The 22,676-nt window shown below is 46.2% G+C and overlaps 1 protein-coding gene across 2 annotated transcripts; it reads right to left on the bottom strand.

Annotated features, from left to right (window-relative positions):
• Nucleotides 1–363: 363 nt before the first annotated feature.
• Cwc25 (CWC25 spliceosome associated protein homolog) lies at nucleotides 364–22,050 on the bottom strand. 2 transcript variants are annotated; one of them, XM_038328552.1, is made up of 10 exons: nucleotides 21,912–22,050; nucleotides 18,304–18,476; nucleotides 12,748–12,984; nucleotides 10,079–10,148; nucleotides 8,262–8,389; nucleotides 7,400–7,463; nucleotides 6,011–6,213; nucleotides 4,602–4,691; nucleotides 2,707–2,868; nucleotides 364–2,207 (listed from the first exon to the last, which is right to left on the bottom strand). In XM_038328552.1, exons 1-10 carry the CDS (start codon nucleotides 21,927–21,929, stop codon nucleotides 2,093–2,095), a joined length of 1,260 nt encoding a protein of 419 aa, XP_038184480.1. In that variant the 5' UTR covers nucleotides 21,930–22,050; the 3' UTR covers nucleotides 364–2,092. The 2 variants fall into 2 exon arrangements, with proteins under 2 accessions (XP_038184480.1, XP_038184481.1); XM_038328553.2 differs by lacking the exon at nucleotides 4,602–4,691.
• Nucleotides 22,051–22,676: the final 626 nt, after the last annotated feature.

Here is a 22,676-nt window from a genome sequence, read left to right as displayed (position 1 = left end):
CTCGCTCCACCCAAGCGTGGCCCTTCCCACACCCCTGGGCCGACGGCGCGCTCCTCCCGCGGGCACGCCCCCTTCTCCCGAGGCCAATCAGAGAAGCCGGCCGGGAATCGTAGGTTTTATGAATGGGCCGCGCGCCCACCCACCTGCCGCCTAGCCTTCTCTGAACTGAGGGTCAAGTTTAGAGACCGCTAGCACCTGCAGACGCATAGCCTAATGATCTTCTCATTCTTGCTCTAGAAAATCTGAGTAAACCGCCCAGGGCTTATTACGTAATCCTTCTTGGACGAAGAATCTGTATTCAACACAAATCACAGGTCAACATTTGTGTGAGAATATGAAAACTCAGTACCGCACACGTGGTCGTTCGCTCTTTACAGAGTTACAAAAATAAATGTAGCCTTTATTACCAAGTAATAAAATAAAAGCCATAATTACCCATAGCACAGGGCAGCAGGATGAAGTGATTAAATGAACAGTGTTACATTCTCTGGGAGGGAAACGGTTTTAAGAATTACAGTGCCTGGCATTTTAGTGCTTGAAAATAAAAATCCAAATACGTTTTAGGCTGAACTACGAATTGGTAGAAGAAAGAAGTGGCTTGAACAATGTGTGGGCTAAGAGGGCCTCAAGGTCTGTAATCGCAGCTCCAGAGGCGAACACAGGAGGGTCTATAGTTCAAGGTCAGCCTGGACTAGGATAAATCTGGTTTTGATTTGTTTATTTTTTAAAATGAGGGAACCTAGAAGTTTCCTGGCCAAAGGAGAGCTTCTGGTGAAATAATAGAAAAAGGAATGGCAGTAAAAACACCAGGAGTGGCCCCTTGAGTCTTGTCTTAGATTTTTAGTTAGATTATTACAGGATAAAAGAGGAGCTAGGAAGGTGGGCATGTGGTTCATGCCCGGAAGCCCAGCACTCAGCAGGCAAAAGCAGGACAGTCACCACCAGTCCACTTCAGCCTGAAGGGCCCCATCTCAAAAGACAGACACTGAAGCAACCGCCACCAGCAGTGTGTGGTGCTGTAATCACCAGCACTTAGGAGGTGAGGGCAGGAGGGTCTCAAGTTCAAGGTCATCCTCAGCTATGTGGGAGGTTCAAAGCTAGCCAGAGCAAGAGACCCTGCCCCAAAACAAACAAAACCAACAACAACAACAACAACAACAACAAGTAAGTAAATAGATAGCTTCCCAGTTACTTTTAGGCCCAAGCACACTGGCAATATGGTCCTGTTCCCTGCACCACTGGGCTGCCCAATATAAAACCCTAAGGAACAAAAGGGAACACACACTTGGCAGGTGCGTCCTTCCCGAAGCCAGCATCTAGCTATGAATGCAACCTAACACATTTGTAGAGGACAAAGTTACGTCCAAATGTCAAAGATTAGCTACCCCAGCTAGATTCTGACACTAACCCCAAAGCTCCTCCCAAACCAGAAGCAGAGAGAAAAGCAAACCACGCACCTTACCATGTTACTTCCTAACAGGGTTCAAGGTGGCTTCCATATAGTAAAATCATCAAACAAAACGTTCTCACAAAGCTACCTTTTTAAAAAGCATGTATAAAATTATACATTTGTACATATACACATTATAGTATTACATCTCAAAGAGCAAATATAGGACTTTTTGGGGTACTGTTTTATCTTCCAGTTTGACACTCTCTTGGCTCTCCCTGACACTTGGCTATTCTGTCATAAAATCTACTAACTAAGGTCAATGCTCATTTATCCCAGTACACAGAGTCTATCCACTTGGGTGGCTGTGGAGAGAGGTCTCTGGAAGGTCTGATCCATTGGTTCAGGTGGGAGGGAAGAGGTGTGACAAGCAGCCAAGCTTTCCAGAGCAGCCCAGTGCCCATCCATTAAAACACAGTCAAAACCCACAGTGCAGCCAGCCAATGTTCCCGAGGGTCCCCAAATCAAGTCACATTGGTTTTTAAAGAATGTACCATATTTCAGGAGTCAATGGACAAGGGACACTTTGAACAGTGGTGGTTTTCATCTGTAGAAGAAGCTATTTGAACTCTTATAAAGAGAATTTTAGGAGTCAGCAGCCTCCCTGGAGAACTCAGGAAAACCAGTGAGAGAAACTAGTTTTCATCTCCTCATGAAGTTCTTCTCCAGAGCTATTGACGTTCGCTGCAGAGAATGGATGTTGCGCTTCACCCGGTCCTCCAGGGAGGAAGTAGATGCACTTTCCAGCTTCATGCGCCTAGGGAAGAGAAGACAGGTGAATGGGGGGAAAAGAACGTTTTTTCAAGTGGTCAACTCTGGCAGAATCAGAAGAAACAGGATTGTCGTCAGAAAGCAGCTTTAGACACACAAGTTCTTCTTAGCCCACACAGACAATTTTCAAATGACTCCATCTGGAACCAGGGTTTTTAAATGTCCATAAGGGAAAACTCATCTGTTTTTAGAAAACAAGTCAAGTCTCATTGGAAAAAGGTTTTCTGAGCCATAAATTTTTACTTAAGAGGAAAGTCAAGGAATTTCAATGATTTGGGGGAAAAAATCACTTCTTCTATTTCAAATAAAAACTTTCCTCACTGTCTGGCTAGAAACTGGAAGCAGCACCAAAACTGGCCCCAAGCAGAGTTCCAAGGTCTCTGGACAAAGATGAGAACACCACCAAGCCCCAGCAGTGGGCCCTGCTGCCACCTGGATGCCTGGAGGCTACGCAGGTGGAGCCCCAGGTAGGAGCAAGCACTTACTGGATGAACTTGCCAGAGCGAGAGTCCAGCTTCTCCAGTCTGCGTTCCCGCTCATCTTCCTTGGCGTGTTTCTTGAGGGTGTTGAGCCTCTCCTCCTCCCTCCACTTTGCATTTTCCATCATCTCCTGCCGTTTCCGCTCTAGTTCCTCTGCTGAGAGTTTTCTGTGGAACACAGAAACCATCCGATTGGCTCTACCCCTTCCCTAGCAAAACAAACAAGCAGCACAGCACGCAGGCAGGTCTGCAGGCTCGTGGCTCTCCAAAGAGAAAAGATGAATGAAGAAGAAGAAAGAAGAAAGGAGGAGGAAGAGGAGAAGGAAGAAGGAGGAGGAGAAGGAAGAAGGAGGAGGAAAAAGAAGAGGAGGAAAGAAAGAACTAGAGAGATGGCTCTTCCAGAGTACCCAGGTTCAAATCCCAAAACCCACATGGCAGCTCACAACTGTCTAACTCCAGTTCCAAGATACTTGACACCCTCGCACAGAAAAATGCCTCACACAGGCAAACAACAGTAACAAAGTCAAAAACAAAAACCCATGGATATGGGGACTGAGATGTGAGATTCTCAGTGGGTTAGAGCACTTGCTGTGCAAAAATGAGTTCCTGAGTTCAGATCCATAGCAACGCTGTAAAATCTGGGCATAACACATATGCCTGTAACCCTGGCATTAATTGAAAAAAACAGGCAAATCCCAGGAACTAGTTGGCCATTTAGCCTAGACAAATCATTGAGCTCCAGGTCCAATGAGAGACCTGGCTCTGGGAATAAGGTAGAGTGTTGTGGAATATTTGCTTAACTATGCAAAGATGTGTTGCATTTGTTTAACTATGCAAAGATGTTTTGCATTTGTTTATGTAAAGATGTGTTGCATTTGTTTATGCAAAGATGTGTTGCATTTGTTTAACTATGTAAAGATGTGTTGCATTTATGTTGCAGAATATTTGTTTCAGTAAAGATGTGTTGCACTTGTTTAATTATGTTGCTGTTTTACCTTGCCTGCCTAACATACCTGGTTGGTCTAATAAAAAGTTGAATGGCCAATAGAGAGGGAGGAGGTATAGATGGGACTTCTGGGCAAGGAGAGTAAGGAGGAGGAGGAATTTAGGCTGGGAAAATAGAAGGAAAAAGAGACACCTGGGAAACACCAGGGGCCAGACAGACAGACACAGAGGAAGCAGGAAAGTAGGACACACAGAATGAAAAAAAGGTAAAAATCCCTGAGGCAAAACATAGACGAATAGAAACAGGTTAAATTAAGTTGAAAGAGCTGGGGGGGGGGGGTGGCTAGAGAGATAGCTCAGTGGTTAAGAGCACTGCCTGCTCTTCTGGAGGATCCGGGTTCAAATTCCCAGCACCCACATGGCAGCTCACGGGAACTAACACCCATGGGAAAACACCAGTGCACATAAAATAAAAATAAATCAAATTAAAAAAAAAAAGCTAATGGGATAAGCCTAAACTAAGGCCAAGCAGTCATAATTAAAATAAGTCTCCCTGTCTTTATTTGGGAGCTGGTTGTTGGCCCAGGACCTCCCTGTGTGTGAGTAGGGGTATACACGACACACACATTCATGGATACAACCCAATAGTATACCACTTTGGGATGAAGCTAGAAGTCAGCAACCTAACTTAACGACCGGCCTCAGAATATAATAGGGGGGTCTTCTTCACGGCATTCGTCCTAAATGAAGTCAGGACAGAGGAAGTGACAAACCAGATTAGTCATCACTTCACAAGGTCAGACATCCAAAGCTGCTGCTCCTAAAAGGGCTATGTTATAGTTTGTACATTGTTTGTGATACAAGATTTTAAAGAGTTCAATTTTTTTAAAAAAGTGCCCATCTGGAGAAACAAACTAAAATACGAAAACCTGACATTTAGTACACTCCTGGCTTACCTGGTGTATCCGGAAGCATGCCGCCTCTGGTAGACCTCCTTTTTAGGTGATGGGCTATCTCTCTCTTTCCTGTTTACCTTAGAGGTATGTCTGTAACGGACACAGAGGGGACATGCCTTTTAATTTGGGGGATTATTAGTACATCCCTCAACCAATGGAGCTCCTTTAAAAGTATAATCCAGGCTGGGGCCAAAAAGACAGCTCAATAGCACTTGCTGCAAGCCTGATAACCTGAGTTCAATCTCTGGGAATCCATAAAATTATTCTCTGACCTCCAGAAGCACGCAGTAACACAAATGTGTGTACACTCACGCACAATTTTTTTAAAGATTTATTTATTTAGCTGGCCCGTGGTAGAGCATGCCTTCAATCACAACACTCGGGAGGCAGAGGCAGGCCTGGTCTACAAGAGCTAGTTCCAGGACAGGCTCCAAAGTTACACAGAGAAACCCTGTCTCAAAAAACAAAAAGTTTATTTGAGTCGGGTGGTTGTGGTGCACGCCTTTAATCCCAGCACTCGGGAGGCAGAGGCAGGCGGATCTCTGTGAGTTTAAGGACAGCCTGGTCTACAAGAGCTATTTCCAGGACAGGCTCCAAAGCTAAAGAGAAACCTTGTCTCAAAACCACCCCCACCAAAGAAAAGTTTATTTATTTTATGTATGAGTGCTCTATCTGCATATACGCCTTTATGCCAGAAGAGGGCATCGTATCCCACTAGAGATGGTTGTGAGCCATCATATTATTGCTGAGAATTGAGCTCAGGACCTCTGAAAGAAACCAGTACTCTTAACTACTGAGTCATCTCTCCAGCCCCTACACACACAATTTATTTCAAGTATAATCCAGGGTCTCGGAGGCTCAGGAGATAAATTTCTTGCTAGATAAGTACGAGGACCAGAATTGAGATCCCAGCACCCACATAACAAGCTAGACATAGTTCTCTCAGCACTGAGTGGGGATAAGACAGGATTTTTGGGAATTGAGAGCTTTCAGCCTTGCCGAGAGAGAGAGAGAGAGAGAGAGAGAGAGAGAGAGAGAGAGAGAGAGAAGAGAAGAAAAGAGTGAGCTCTGGGTTTTAGGGAGAGACTGCCTCAACAGACTAAGGTAGAGAGTGGTGGATGTGCACCACCCACACACGTGTGCATCCACCCACACACGTGTGCACACGCCACAAACATATAGCAAAAGTACAACCCAAAGAAGAGGGGACATTCCGCCAGCAATAAAGTCCTACAAATGCGATTTGTTATGATCGCATGTAATTTCAGTGCGGTGCTGAAAAGATGACGGAGAGGAGATAAAGCTGAGACTTAGGAACCTGGAAATGATGAATGTCACCCAAAACAAACACCTGCCAGGGCCAGATTATTTAGGTCACAGATTATTTCCCAGTGAACTCCCACACTCACGGTTTGCTGGGCCTTGGGGACCGTGACCTTCTGCCCAGGGATCGAGACCTCCTGTCCCGGGATCTCTCTTCCTTGGAGCTCTTCCTGCTGACATGTCTGGGGGGGGAGTGGGAGGAGCTTCTTGAGCGGGAATGGTTCTTCATCCCCCTTTGCTCGGCCATCACAGAGCCCTGCAGCCCCTGGTCACGGTCAGAGTCCCTCACCTATGTCATTAAGGAAGAGACGAGAGCATCCATAGGAAAAGCTAGCTGTTCAAACAGAGATGCAGTACAGCAAGGCAAAAAATGACCAACGAGAGTCTCTAAACCACCAAGAGTAGGCGCGATGGCTATGCAGCTGCATAAGGCGTAGGGAGGGGGCATACCTGAATCCTAGTACTCAGAATGCTAAGGGGAGAGGACTGTAAATTCAAGGCCAGCTTGTGCTACATTCTGAGACTCTGCCTTAAAAAAAAAAAAAAAGCAAGCTGGGACATAATAGTATATACATATAACCCTACCAACTTGAGAGGCAAAGGGCAAAGGCATGAAGATCAAGTTTGAGAACAATTTGAACTACATATGGAAATTCTATTCAGAAAGGCCAAGAGTTACCTTCCATGTCTGTAATCCCAGCATTCATGATACAGAAGAATTCAGAATTAAAAAAAAAATTTTTTTTTTTAATGTGCATTGGTGTTGTGCCATGGGAGTCCTCCCCTAGAACTGGCGTTACAGACAGCTGTGAGCTGCCATGTGGCTGCTGGGTATTGAACCTGGGTGGGTCCTCTGGAAGAGCAGCCAGTACTCTTATCCACTAAGCCACCTCTCCAGCCCCGAATTCAGAATTTTTGAGATTCTGTCTCAAAAAAAAATCAAACAAGCAAACAGGGGCCCAGAGCCCAGTGCTCACATCTTTAATCCCAGCACTTGGGAAGCAGAGGCAGGTAAGTTCCAGGCCAGCCAGGGCTACATAGTCTCAAAGGAAACAAAAAGTGAATGAATGAGTGAATGAATGAATGAATGAGTGAATGAGTGAGTGAATGAATGAATGAATGAATGAACCAAGAGTTGAGGCTGTAGTTCACTCATAAAGCACTTGCTTAGCATAAGCAAGGCCCAGGGTCCATCCCAAGCACCTCACAAAAATTAAAACAGTGAGGGATGTCTTTTGGTCAAAAGTCATTAAAATGTATACATTTCATGTCAACTATTTGCAGTTCTTGGCAGGAAGATTAAGTGCTCCACTAGTGATTTCTCAGAAAGAGGCGAAAGGCTCAAGGATAAGGTTAGGCTTGGTCTCCAGCAATCCCAGCCTCCACTATCCAAACTGCCCCGCTGTGTGCAGGGCTCAAGAGTGACAAACTGCAAGGTTCCATAGTCAGTCCCTTTGAAAAGCCCACATCTCTACCTGTAAGCCATATCCGGGGACTTTGGACAAAACAGGAAAGGAATTTGCCATCTTCTTTTGCAATCTAAGAGATTAAAACACATACGCATTCACTGAAACAGAAAAGGTACGAGTCCAGCCTGACCCACCTCTGAGAAGTGCAGCCCCGCCCCATCCCGGCTACTACAGTCATTGCTTGGCAGCGCCCTTCTCTATTTGGACTGTCTTCGCTGGAAGACATCAGCGCAGTCAAGTTTTTCCTGTGAAAAGCTGTGGGCAGAGCTCTCAGCCTCAGCGCCTGCACAGTCTCCTCTCACCTCATGCTGCTATTCCGAGGACTAATCGTGAGTCGGCGGCAACAGAGCCGACTGTCCCTGAGGCAAGACGCAGAATGGGCCCACACGGTCCCATTAATCCATTTTTAAAAAAAGAGGGGAAGAGAACTCCCTTCAGTTCCGAAGACTCAAACTGACACGAAACAGTCTTGTCAGGAGCCCTGACCTAAGACCTGGAAGGCGAAGGCCGGACTACCTAAGAGTGCACCAGGAGACACAGACTTAGCATCTCCAGGGGCCAGCTGGGCAGTCCAGAGCGCACAGCTGCACGTTCCTCACCGAAACCCCAGTGCCTGGCCTCAGCACCTCCCTGGGATGGATGAGTGAACGGCAAGAAGTCCTGCTGAGGGAGGCTGGCACCCATCTGCCCACCTGCCCTGGCACCACTTGCCCACCTGCCCTGGCACCACCTGCCCACCTGCCCTGGCACCACCTGCCCTGGCACCACCTGCCCACCTGCCCTGGCACCACCTGCCCACCTGCCCTGGCACCACCTGCCCACCTGCCCTGGCACCACCTGCCCACCTGCCCTGGCACCACCTGCCCACCTGCCCTGGCTGTGCTCATCCTCGCTGCTGGAGCGATCACTACTGGAGCTTCTGTGTTTGTGTTTCTTGTGCTTCTTTTTCTTCTCCTTCTTTTTCTTCTTCTCCTTTTTTTCCAGACTCATTTGCAACTGGAATGTCCAGAACACCACCACATGAGATCTGAGACCCGTTAGACCTGGTGTAGGGAAGGGCTCACACACAAACTGGTCAGGGGCATTGTCAGGGCACCCATGTTGGGCACAGATGTCCCAGACACCCTAAAAATAATTATCTGGTAAGTGAGCAAGGGATCCACATTTTTAAATTATTATTATTTTGAGACTGATGGAGGAGAGTTATCTGTCTATGTTACTTTCATTGGTTAATTAATAAAGAAAACTGCCTTGGCCCTTTAAGAGAACAGAAAATTAGGTAGGCGGAGTAGACAGAACAGAATGCTGGGTAGCAGGAGTGGGGAGACGCTTCAGTCGCCATAGTGAGTCGCCATGATTCTCCTCTCTGAGATGGACACAGGTTAAGATCTCTCCTGGTAAACCACACCTCGTGGTGCTACACAGATTACTAAATATGGGTTAAAGGAAGATGTGAGAATTAACCATTAAGAGGCTACAGATAATGGGCCAGGCAGTGTTTAAAAGAATACAGTTTCCGTGTAATTATTTTGGGTAAAGCTAGCCGGGTGGCGGGATACAGCCCGCCGCTTTTTTCCGCGCTTCCTTCTACATGAGACAAAGTCTCACTGTGTACCTCTGGCAAGCCTGTGATTCACTGATTAACTGCACTTGCCACCAAGCCTGACAAATTGAGTTCAATTCTCAGGATCACTCATATGCCACAACACAAACACCCATACACAAGTAAATGTAATAAAAGGAAAAAAAAAAAGGAACTAAAGACATGTAGTTTTTTTCCCAACCAAAAGGAAATTAATTAAGCTATTAAGTTAAGGAAGCATAAAATCATCCAGAGATAGTATGTAAAAAAACAAAAACTGATAGCCGGGCGGTGGTGGCACACGTCTTTAATCCCAGCACTTGGGAAGCAGAGGTAGGCGATCACTGTGAGTTTGAGGCCAGTCTGATTTACAAGAGCTAGTTCCAGGACAGCTAGGGGTGTTACACAGAGAAACCCTGTTGTGAAATAAATAAATAAATAAATAAATAAATAAAATTGAGCCAGGTGGTGGCGGCGCATGCCTTTAATCCCAGCAGAGGCAGAGGGAAGCATATTTCTGAGCTGGAGGCTAGCCTGGTCTACAGAGTGAATTCCAGGCTGTTAAATAGAGAAACCCTGTCTTGAAAAAAAAAATTTAACCCTTGTAATCCTACAACTCAGGTTGAGAAAAGATTATAGTTCCAGACTGGTCTGGGCTACAAAATTAAGTCCTGTCTCAAGAACACAGAAAAGTAGTCAGAAAAGCCAGGCTACTTCCGTGCCTGAGAGGAAATGGAAAGGGGGCCTGGTGCTAAGAAATTAAAGGAGGGGCTAGAGAGAAGGCTCAGCACTTAAGAGCAGGTACTGCTCTTCTAGAGACCAGGGTTCAATTCCTACCATCCAGAGAGCAAATCCCAACCATCTGTAACTCCAGTTCCAGATCTGATGCCCGTTGCCAGTTTCCTCAGGTACCACAACCTCACACAGTACAGACACCCATACAGGCAAACATACATTCCCACAGTGTAGACGCCCGTGCAGACACACACACCCCAGCACAGTGCAGACGCCCGTGCAGACACACATACATTCACACAGTGCAGACGCCCGTGCAGGCACACACACCCCAGCCCCATCTAGGCGCATATTGATGAATGACTTACCAACTCTTTGATTTTCTTCATTTTCACAGGATTGTTCAGTACCTCTCTTTTTTTCTCCTCCTCTTTCTTCCTAAATAGAAGAAAAAAATTAAGTGAATCTTTCTTTTGCAAAGGGAATTATGTTATCCTCCTCACCAAATTCTATTTAATAACCCCTTTCAAAACTCGTGCATAGACAAGCCAGGGCTACAGAGCGAGAACCTGTCTCAAATCAAACGAAACAAAAACTGCACAGAGTTTACACTGACGGTGAATTTACAGAGAACGGTGGAGAAGCCACAAAGCCCCAGCAAGTACTGAAGAACATGATGTGGGCGGGGACAGCGCAGTGCATGACAGTGAGGTCAATCTGCTTCTCATTTGGCTTTGGTGTCAAGGCTTCCCTCATGGTGAAGGAATCGGGTGTGGACCTGGAATTCACTAAGCGCAACATTTCAAAACAACCTTTACCACTTAGCCTAAAAACAGCCTCATCATCTGCGAAATAAAGACAGCAGTATGGTTCTTTTTTTGAGGAGTGTATGTGTGTGTGTGTGTGTGTGTGTACGTGCACGCACATGTGCACGTACACATATATACATAATGGTTCTTTTGTGGGGGGAGAGTGGAGGTTTGAGACAGGGTTTCTTTGTGCAACAGACAGTCCTCGCTGTCCTAGAATTTGATTTGTAGACCAGCCTGGCCTCGAACTCAGAGCTCCACCTGCCTCTGCTGGGATTAAAGGCGTGCGCCATCACTGCCTGGCTACAGCGATTCTTCTTTTGAGAAGTGAGTGTGTGACACTGTGTGTGTGTGTGTGTGTGTACACACACACATTTGTGCTGGGAACTGGAGAGATGACTCAGCAGTTAAGAGCACTGGCTCCTTTTCAAGAGGACCTGGGTTCAATTCCCAGCACCCACATAGCAGCTCACAACCGGCTGTAACTCCAGTCTTCTGGCCTCTGTAGGCACCGGGCATGCACACGGTACACAGATACACATGCCAACAAAACACTCATACACAAGCGATACCAAGCAAGTGTTCATGAGGAGCTGGGTGTGACAGCACAGAACTCAACACTCGGAGGCTGAGGGGAGAAGATGCTGAGCCAAGGCTACTGCCTCAATAAATCACAAAGCCAGGTGTAGTGACATATATTAGAGAGGAGTTCAGTCATACTTAGCTACAGGGTGGAGGCAAGCCCGAACCACATGAGACCCTGTCTCAAACAAACAGACAAACAAAAATGGGTAGCAAGATGGTTCTGTCAGCAAAGTGTTTGCCACACAAGCATAAGAACCTAAACTTCTACCTCCCAGACCCACGTGAAAAAGTTGAGCGAGTCAGGTGTGGCAGCACATGCCTTTAATCCCAGCATTTGGGCCAACCAAGGCTGCATAGTTAAAACCCTGTCTCAAAGCCAATAGCAACGCTACAGAAAGCTGAGCAGAGCGGCCATAATCTTAGTGCTCTGGAGGCAGCAACAGGATGATCCTGGGGCTTGCTGGCCAGCGTACATGAATCAGCAAGCTCCGTGTTTGGCAGAAGACCTTGTCTTGTTTCAAAAAGTAATGCAAGCCGGGCGGTGGTGGCGCACGCCTTTAATCCCAGCACTCGGGAGGCAGAGGCAGGCGGATCTCTATGAGTTCGAGACCAGCCTGGTCTACAAGAGCTAGCTCCAGGACAGGCTCTAAAGCTGCAGAGAAACCCTGTCTCAAAAAACAAAAAAACAAAAAAACAAAAAAAAAAAAAAAAAAGTAATGCAGAGAGGGCTTGGTAGAGAATTGTTAAATGAACTCACTGCCAAGCCCAGCTGCTGAGTTCAAATTCCTAAGGCCCACAGGTGGGAGAAGAGACCCAACCAACCAACATTACCCCTCCGCACATATACCAAGGCATGTATACACATGTGTGCACACACATGCACACTCGTACACATACAAATAAGGTGAGTGATTGAGAAAGGCATTAATGTTGACTTCTAGCCTCCCTAGACAGGTAAGCACACACATGCACATATATACACTAACCACACTTCACACACACACCTCCAGGAATAAACAAAAATAAAAAAGCAAGGAAACAGGCTAAAGGAAAAAGGAATGAAGAGTCATTTACTGGCTATACATTTGCAGTGGGAATGGTAAGGGAGCTGGGGGTTAAGAGGAAACATTTACCTCATACTTAACTCTACACCAATTTCCCAAATTTCCAAGGAACAAGCAAATGTTTGTCATCTTGCTTCTACTTCCTTTTTAATTTTAATAATATTTTTATTATCATTAATGTGTGTGTGTGTATGTGTGTGTATGTGTGTGTGTATGTGTGTGTGTGTGCAAACCTGCAAGTTCGAGGCAGATAAGTACTGGTGCCCATGGGTGCCAGAGGCTTTGGATCATCCTGGAGCTGGAGTTACAAACATCTCTAAGACGCCTGGTATGGGTACTGGGATCCAACCTCAGGTATTCTGCAGGAGCAATACATGCTCTCAACAGCAGAGGTATCCCCAGCCTTCTAGCTCTCTTTTTTTATTAAGGGTTAAAGAGAGATGGAGAAATCTTGTCTGTACTTTTCCATATGGCCTACATCAGGCATCTTTGCACCAGTCAGAGCACAAATGAAGACAGAGATATGGAAAATAGAGCCCCCGGGCATCTCTGCAAGAACCTCCTCAGCCCCAGTGGTACCTGATGATGAAGAGAGGATCTTCCCGGATTTTGCTGGCCATGTCAAGAAGGGAATTGGCACCCGAAGGGGCAAAGATAGAGCCTGGGAGGAGTCCTGTCTCAGAAGAACAGCCTGCTTCCTTCTCCTCCATCTTCTCAAAAACGTACTTGTCAATGGGGCGACCCAGCAGGTACTCATCACGGTTCACCATCCCACCAGGACCCTGGTACATCCAATCCAACTTTTCTTCTTTCTTCCTGGCTCAGGAAAAAAAGATATAAATGATCTATTTGGAAAAGTATTAGTCTGTAATTAAGAATTGATTGTGGGGGCTGGAGAGATGGCTCAGTGGTTAAGAGCACTGACTGCTCTTCCAGAGGTCCTGAGTTCAATTCCCAGCAACCACATGGTGGCTCACAACCATCTGTAATGAGACCTGGCGCCCCATTCTGGCTTGCGGGCACACAGGAAGGAATGCTGTACACATAATAAATAAATAAATATTAAAAAAAAAAAAAAAAGAATTGATTGTGGTTGGGCAGTGGTGGCACATGCCTTTAATCCCAGCACTCAGAAAGCAGAGACAGGAGGATCTTTGTGAGTTTGAGGCCAGCCTGGTCTACAGAGAGAATTCTATGATAGGCTCCAAAGCTACAGAGAAACCTGTCTTGAAAAACAAAATAAACAAACAAGAGAAAAGACTTTATTGTGGCTGTGAATAGCTTGCGCAGCTGCCCACACTGCTGGAGTCAAATGGAAGGTACGCTGAACGCTGCTGGGTCCTCGCAGACTGTGGGAGACTGGGAAGGAGGGTGCTTTACAATGGGTACCACAGACAGTGGCTTCCGGGTAACCAAGGCTTTGCTAATTCTCCTGTGCAGGTCAATCACAGACTAGGAGGGAGTCTGACAGCTGTGAAGACCGGGGCTCCCAGGGAGGAGCTCCAGGCTGGCTGGAGATAGTCTTAACTTCTTATCCACCTGAACACTAGGATTACACCCGGCTCATGCTGCACTAGGGATCAAACCCAGAGCTTTGGGCATGCTAGGTAAGCACTATACTGTTGCAGAGAGTCATTTGTTCAGTCACAGCTAGCTTAGACTCGAAATAATCACACAGAAACTCTATTAATTAAATCACTGCTTGACCTATTAGCTCTAGCTTCCTATTGGCTAACTCTTACATCTTAATTTAACCCATTTCTATTAATCTGTGTATCGCCACATGGCAGTTACCAAATAAGCTCCTGGGTTTTAATATGCTTTAAAATGTTTATTTACCTGGGCTGGAGAGATGGCTCAGTGGTTAAGAGCACTGGCTGCTCTTCCAGAGGTCCTGAGTTCAATTCCCAGCAACCACATGGTGGCTCACAACCATCTGTAATGAGATCTGGCGCCCTCTTCTGGCATGTGGGCATACATGGAGGCAGAATGTTGTATACATGATAAATAAAATCTTTAAAAAAAAAAGTTTATTTACCATTAATGTGTGTGTATAATGGAGAGGGTCATACATGTCACAGTGTGCATGTGAAAGTCAGAAAGGACAACTTGACTTCTGTGTGTGTGTGCACCACATGCATACCCGGTTCCTGTGGAGGTCAGAACTGGAACAGACAGTGTGAGCTGTTTAACATGGGTGCTGGGAACGGAACTCAGGTCTTCTGCAAAGGCACTACAAATTCTTAACCGCTGAGCCATTTCTCCAGTCCTTAATTTTTTTAAAAAAAGATTTATTTATTTATTTATTTATTTATTTATTTATTTATTTATTATGTATGCAGTGTTCTGCCTGCAGGCCAGAAGAGAGCACCAGATCTCGTTAGGGAGGTTGTGAGCCACCATGTGATTGCTGGGAATTGAACTCAGGACCTCTGGAAGAACAGCCTCTTAACCTCTGAGCCATCTCTCCAGCCCCAGTTCTTAATTTTTTTTTGGTTTTTGTTTTTTGGTTTTTCAAGACAGGGTTTCTCTGTAGCTTTGGAGCCTGTCCTGGAGCTAGCTCTTGTAGACCAGGCTCGTCTCGAACTCACAGAGATCCGCCTGCCTCTGCCTCCTGAGTGCTGGGATTAAAGACGTGCGCCACCACCGCCAAACTAGTCCTTAATTTTTTTAAAATTTTATTTATGGGCTGGAGAGATGGCTCAGTGGTTAAGAGCATTGCCTGCTCTTCCAAAGGTCCTGAGTTCAATTCCCAGCAACCACATGGTGGCTCACAACCATTTGTAATGAGGTACCCTCTTCTGGCCTGCAGACACACACACAGAGACAGAATATTGTATACATAATAAATAAATAAATAAATATTTTAAGAAATTTTATTTATATGTATGTGCATGAGGTGAAGGGCATGTGAATCCTTTGAACTGGAGGTGTAGGTGATTGTGAGCAAGCACACCAGTGCTGGGAACTGAACCTGGGTCCTCTGCAGGTGCTTTTAACCTTAAGCCATCTCAGCAGAACTTGTTTTGTTGTGCTGTTTGCTTTTTTTTTTTTTTTTTGGCCAGATTTCACTGTTATCTAGGTTGGCCTCAAGCCAGAGATGCTCTTGCCTAGGCCTCCAATTTGGTTTTGTTTTGGTTGGCTGCTGTTTTTGGTTTTGAGACAAGGACTCAAAACTCAGATTCCCCTTGCCACTTAAAGTCCCTTCTACTCTACAGAAGCTGGCTGAGGAAGGAATTGCCCCATCTTTATTTATTTAATGCAAGGACCCAATACCACTGTCTAGGAACTGCAACCATGTAACCATATCAGCAAATACTAAAGAGATCCTCTATTGCCTGTGGTAGACTATAACTTGCCTAGCATGTTTGAGGACTTGGGTTTGACCCCCAGTTCCGGAAGGATTTGGAGATGTACAACATTACATATATGAGACGTCCTCTCTGCTCTAAGAGCAGCGCAGAGAAGATCACTTGACCCATAATGGTGTTCAACTGGAGAAAGTCAAAGCATATCATTATACAAAGCATTCAAAGCAGTCAAATGGCCAAGTAAATCAGATACAAAGGTGGGGTGGGGTGGGGGTGGGGGTGGGGGTCCGGGTCCCTAGCAGCTGCCATGATGTACTACAGGGTTCTGAGTCCCGAGTTCTCTTTTGTCTTCTCCTCTGGATGCTGCAGACCTAAGTTTGCCTTCTCTAGCTCTCAGGGCTGCCTAACCTGTTTTCCAAAGATCCCCTCCCCACCTTAAGGCTGTGTGCAGCCATGAAGCTGACCTCCATGCTGGCTTATCCCAAACAGCATGGCCTTGCCCCCCTTCTTTTCTTCATTCTCCATCTCCAGGCAACTGGGAGATTTACAGTTTGTCTGCCTTGGTTTTAAACTTGTAATAAATTGTCTCTTCTCAAACTTTAAAAAAAAATGACAGATGACCTGCAATGCCACCAAGTAGGAGCCTGAGTCTGGGCTGCACACAATGAGATCCTCTGCACTGTTTTGCTGTTGTCTTTGTGTTTTCAAGACAGGGTTTCTCTGCATTCCTGGCCGTCCTGGAACTCACTCTGTAGATCAGGCCGACCTCAAACCCACAGAGATCCGCCTGCCTTGGCCTCCTAAGTGCTGGGATTAAAGGTGTGTGCGGCCCTGCCTGTACTTTTTAAAAAATCAAATTTTATGTAGTTTGCCTGCATGTATGTGCACCACATGTGTGTAGTACCCTCAGAGGCCGGAAGGTGTCAGATGTTCTGAACTGGAAATTATAAGTAATTACAGATAGTTGTGAGCCAGTGCGTATACTGAAAATCGAACCTGGTTTTCTACAAGATCTCTTAACCAATGAATAATTTCAACAGTCCCAAAATTAAAAAATTTTAAAAAGGTGGCCAGGTCACCAGGTGGTGGCCTGGTCTATAAGAGCTAGTTCCAGGACAGGCTCCAAAGCTCAAAAAAAAAAAAAAAAAAACAAAACAAAACAAAACAAAACAAAACAAAATTCCTTTTCTTTCTTTCTTTCTTTCTTTCTTCCTTCCTTCCTTCCTTCCTTCCTTCCTTTCTTTCTTTCTTTCTTTTTTTTCTTTTTGGTTTTTCAAGACAGGGTTTCTTTGTAGTTTTTGGAGCCTGTTCTGAAAAACTCTCTCTGTAGACCAGGCTGGTCTTGAACTCAGAGATCTGCCTGTCTCTGTCTCAGGAGTGCTAGGATTAAAGGAATGCACCACCACAACACGGTCGGTTTTGTTTTTTTCAAGACAGGGTTTCTTTGCATAGCCTTGGCTATCCTGAAACTTACTCTGTAGACCAGGCTGGCCTTAAACTCAGAGATCTGTCTGCTTCTGCCTCCCAAGCGCTGGGATTAAGGGCGTGCACCACTACCACCCTGCTACTTCATTTTCTTGTTCTATTTTTGTATTAATGCCTATCTTGTTTTATTTTTGTGTTCTTTTTTTTTTTTTCTTCCCGAGACAGGGTTTCTCTGCAGCTTTAGAGCCTGTCCTGGAGCTAGCTCTTGTAGACCAGGCTGGTCTCAAATATTTTTGTGTTCTTATGCTAAGCACTCTCATCATGGCAGGGAAATCAGGACCGCAGGGCTAACTCAGGTAGGCACACTGCATCCACAGTCAAGCACTCAGCTTACTGAATAGGATCAGCAGCGCAGGAATAATTCTGCCCACAATCAAGGTGAGTCTTCCCATCTTAACTAACATAATCAAGATAACCCCCACAGGTGTGCCCAGAGGCCCATCTTAGGGGATTCTGTATTCTGTCAAATTTCACAATTAACAGTTACCATCACCATTCCCTAAATACATTGTATTTAATTTAAAAGCTCCATAAACCTCATTCACTGTAGAACATCAGAGCCTCCCTGAAGCATTTCCTGAAAGAAATAGGACTTTCCCTCCTTAAGGGGCCATGATCTCCATGTGCTGAAACTAAGTCTCACTCACAACTGTGGATGTAACAAACCCTTCTGCCATGAAAGGAAGGCAACCCCTATGATATCCCATGGGGAAAGTAAGCCACATTTCACCCTGAAGGCTTGCCCATGAAATGTGAACAAGGGGAGCAGTAGAGGTGACCTGACTTCAATCTCTACAGTTTCTATATCATTCTGACGTAGGAACGCACTATAGAGTGCGTTTTATGCTTTTTATTTCTCGACAAATACTCCACCCTTATCTACTATTACTCCAAACTGTATAAGGAAGTGACCAAAGGTAAATTTCGGCAAGACTGTCTACAGCCACAGCAAGGCTTTATTGACAGATCCCTATCTACTTATTCCCACTAACCTCTCTGCCCCCAAGAGCATGTGCTTTCAATACACTCACAGAAGCCTCGGGCAGCATGAAGACAGCAACTCTTAGTCATAACCTCCATTATTTGTCAACGATCTAGTGGGAGCACGGCCTGCACTGAGTTGGTTACATGTTTCCGCATCTGGTCCTCAACAACCCTTACAGTCTCGAGTACCGAGATATCCAAGGCTCCCAAACCTTCTCTCAGGCACACAACTTAAGCCACGCAAAGCCAATCATAGAATCGAGTTGGTCAGGCTCCAAAACCCACATGCAGAATCACTTAACCACTCTGCAGCCCCTGCATCAGGCATGCATCGAACTCCCAGCTCCGCACTTACTTGACAGCCCCAACATCCTCAGCGTAGCGCTGCATCTCTTCCCGAGCTCTCTCCTCCCTGAGCTCCCGCTGCAGCTCCTCAATCTTCTTCCGCTCGGCCTCATGTTTTTGCTCTGCCTTCCACACTTTCTCCACATTTCGAAGGGTCTGTGGGTGCCAGCTCTTCTTCAGGTTCTGTGTGAGTGGACAGAGGGAGGAAAGGATTCAGAAGGCGGTAGGCAGAGGGGATAAGGGTCTTCCCACAATGATTAAGATGATCCCCAACAGACATATCCGCAAGCCAACCCAATGTAGACAACACTCACTGAGATCCTCTTTCCAGGTGATTTTGGATTATATCGAGAAGACAGTTAAAATTAACCATCCCACCGTGCCTCACCCACCTTCTCAGGAAGGGAAGGGAAGACGGCAGGTAGGGATGTAGCTCGATGCTGGAGTACTTGCCTAGCACACATGAGGTTGTGGGAAATGTCTTTAACTCCACTAGCCATGCTTCACATGGGAGATGACCATAGCAAGACAAGAGGACTGGGGCAAGGAGGAAGAGGTCGACTCTGAAGGGGCACACAGTTCGCTGGAGCAGAACGTTCATTCTCTTTTTTAATGTGCATTGGGTTTTGCCTACATGTATGTCTGTGTGAGGGCATCAGATCTCCCTGGAACTAGAGTTACAGACCGCTCTTAGCTGCCATGTGGGTTTTGGGAATTGAACCCGGGTCCTTTTGAAGAGCAGCCAGTGCTGAGCCATCTTTCCAGCCCCCCAGAACATACATTCTTATACAAACATCTTTCTTTCTTTCTTTTTTTCTTTTCTTTTCTTTTCTTTTGGTTTTTTGAGACAGGGTTGTGCAGCCCTGGCAGGCCTGCAACTAGTTCTATAGACCAGGCTGGCCTCGAACTCACAGAGATCTGCCTGCCTCTGCCTCCCGAGTGCTGCACCACCACAGCCAGTTCAAACATCTTTCTTTTTACTGAGTACACTTGACTCCTGTGCCTAAACTGACATGCTTACAATGCACCTGGGCCTTGTTCAACTTTCCTTCTCGGGAATTCCCCTTGTTTCTTCCCCGCCCCTTCAGTGAATGCTTCTCCCCTCTCCTCTCACTACTCTGCTTCAAGCTGTAATAATAGGAAGTTTCCCTGAGGCAGCAGCAGCTAAGGATGATTATAAAATAGCTGGTGGGGCTGGAGAGATGGCTCAGAGGTTAAGAGCATTGCCTGCTCTACCAAAGGTCCTGAGTTCAATTCCCAGCAACCAAGTGGTGGCTCACAACCCTCTGTAATGGGGTCTGGTGCCCTCTTCTGGCCTGCAAGCATACACACATACAGAATATTGTATACATAATAAATAAATATTTTAAAAAAATAAAAAATAAATAAAATAGCTGGTGACTGGGAAGCACTGTAAGAGGAAATGGCCTCACGTCTACAGTCCCAGTGATGAGATTCGCCCGTCTCTGCCTCCTAAGGGTTGGGATTAAAGGCACGCCCGATCAGACCAAATCCTTTACAGGTATGTGAAGGAACTGAACTTCCCCATCTATGGCAGGAAGCAAGAACCGAAAAGATGCAGGCAGGAGCATGTCCAGCTATCATGTGAAGGATGGATGGGAGAGACACAAAACCAAAGACTGGTTAAGACCAAATGAGACCAAATACACAAGGTAACTTGCAGGTGCAAAGCACAAAATCAGCGAGAACACAGGTGTGTGTGGGCATGCACACATACGTGCAAGCCAGGACCTTGCTGTCTAGCTCAGGCTACCCTCAAACTCGAGCTCTTACTGACTGTACCTCTCAAGCACTGGAACTAAAAGCACATACCATCTGCTTGCTTTCTTTGCCCTTAACTGCCTTTCCCCCTTTACTACGTTGTTCCTTCCTACATTCTATCCTTCAAGCAGGACTTTCTTCACCACCACCATCCACACACACACCCTTACTTTGTCCTACAAAAGTCCTCCTTTCCATCCCAGGGCACAGATGACAATCATGTCTGGAGAAATTTGTACATGTCACAACTGAGGGAGATTCGACTGCTAATGGCAGCTTGTGGCTGAATATACAATGTGCAGGACAGCCCCACCACTGCACAATTATCTAGCCCAAACTGCCAACACCTCTGAGGTTAAGAATTTCTAGATTAGGGCTAGAGAGATGGCTCAGCGGTTAAGAGCACTTACTGCTCTTTCAGAGTACTGGGGTTCAATTCCCAGCATCCATGTGGCAGCTCATAAGTATGTGTAGTCCCTGGGCAATCTGACACCTTCACACCATTGCACATAGAAACCCTGTCTCGAAAAGCCAAAAAAAGAAAAAAAGAAAGGAAGGAAGGAAGGAAGGAAGAAAAGAAAAAAAAAGAATTTCTAGATTAGCGCAGTCCTGTCAGGGATGACTAGTTTTAGTTGTCAACTTCAATAGAGGAACCACCTCCACCAGATTGTGGGAATGTTCGTGGGTGCATTTTCTGGATTGCTAATTGATGTAGGAGGGCCCAGCCCACTGTGGGTGGTGCCATCCCTGCATAGGTGGGCCTGAGCTGTTTAAGGAAGGTAGCTGAGTAAGCCAAGAGAAGCAAGCCAGTAAGCAGCACTCCTCCATGGTTTCTGCTTCAGTTCCCGCCTCCAGGTTACTACTTGCGCTCCTCCCTGGCTTCCCTTAATGATGGACTCTAACCTGTAAGATACAATAAACCCTCTCCTCTGAATGCTGCTTTTGGTTTTATCACAGCATCAGAGAAACAAGCTAATATATTGTCCATCAACACAGTTACATGAAGAATATACTAAACTAAACCAACTTTGGTGGTGTCCTGGAATTTGATCAAATTAAGGATACCTGGCAAACTCAGCCTAATGGATAGATATCTAAACTAATACACTTATTGATTCAATTAGCTTCACTTTGAGAAGATCAATAGTTTTCTAATCTAGCTCTGTGCTTCGTGGATACTTCCACTTTATTTAAGGCATTAGTTCCCCACAAATGAACTACACGACTTAAAAAGCAATTGCCACTTAGCCTTTAAATAAAATATGTAAGTACAGAAGACAGCTGCCTTGTCACTACAGATCAAAGCAAAGCACTGATGTAGGGGATGAAACAATGACGGACAAGATTTAAAATGGACTCCTCCAAACAGCACAGCTCAGAATCCGGGAGTACCGGAGCCCATCCTTCGACAGTCCAGGTCCACGATACAAGTGTAAACTCCTAGCTAAGAAGAGGGGCTATGTTCCAAGATAACATACACAAAATAAAGTCTGTGTACCAAGATCTGCCTCCTTCCGTACCATGAGTCCAACCGTCCCCCTCCCTAGCTCAGACTTCCCCGCCTGGAAGCCCCCTGTCCCCCGCCAATCATCAAACACAGACACCAGCAGACATCACTTTGAAGCACATCTTCGCAAGTCTCATCCCAGTCCTTCCGCGGTCTAAACCAATGCGTTCTGTCTCCAGGTTTACCACCCCCTTCTGTTGAAAACAAGACCTCATTACCTGGGTTACCCACTGCTACCCCCGACTTCCACCGCACCCCTGCCAGTTTCCGTCCCCGACGCCAGTGGGTCTCGGGCCTAAATCCTAACCGCCCAGGCCACCGGCACTTACCAGGTCTCCGCCTCCCATGACGGTGGAGACGTTTCCTCAGTCCGTGGACCTGAAAGATTCAGCGAAGATGGAGAGGCACGGCCTCACTTCTGAGACCGCCTCGCAGGACCTAATCCATAAAGGAACCAGCTGCCCTTTCCCCGCCCGCTCTAGACCGCACTTCCGGGAGTGGCGTCATGTATCTGCGTCGGCGTCTCGGAGCGATGACGTTCGGGTGCTAGCCTTAAATCGACGTGACTAGCTAGAGTTGCGTGTAGTATCTACCCACTCTCAGGGCTTAGGTTGTCTCACTTTGGTCGCTTCACGTAACCACCTCGTCTAAGGTCCCCCAACTGCTGAAAAGCCGCAGGAAAGGTTCTGTTGCCTTGGTAACGCATCAGGGTCCTGCTGTAGAAACGCGACTCTGCAAGACGTCGGTATCCGCCAATTTAGGCCGCCTTCCTAGAGCGCCGCTACACCAGGGTTTCGAAACTAACTTTCAAAACTGGGCTCTCGGCCAACTCCCTCAATCGCAGCTTGTTTTATAGACATAGGTACTGTCAAAAAAATTTCCAAAAGTCAGACGTGGTGGCACGCTCCCATCGTCTTCGCGCTTGGGAGATGGAGACTGGAACATCAAGAGTTGAAGGCCAGCATTGGCACCAAGTTTGAGGTTATCCTGGTCTAAAACAACCGGTTTCAAAAAGAGAAAAGGCTGCTTGGGTGTGGTGGCATGTGCCTTTAATCCAAGTTCTGGGGAAGCAGAGGCAAGCAGATCTTTATAAA

This window comes from Arvicola amphibius, chromosome 4 (assembly GCF_903992535.2).
Source record: "Arvicola amphibius chromosome 4, mArvAmp1.2, whole genome shotgun sequence".
NCBI lineage: Eukaryota > Metazoa > Chordata > Mammalia > Rodentia > Cricetidae > Arvicola > Arvicola amphibius.
The sequence above is the reverse complement of the archived record's forward strand: the minus strand, read 5'-3'. Positions and strand labels throughout refer to the sequence as shown.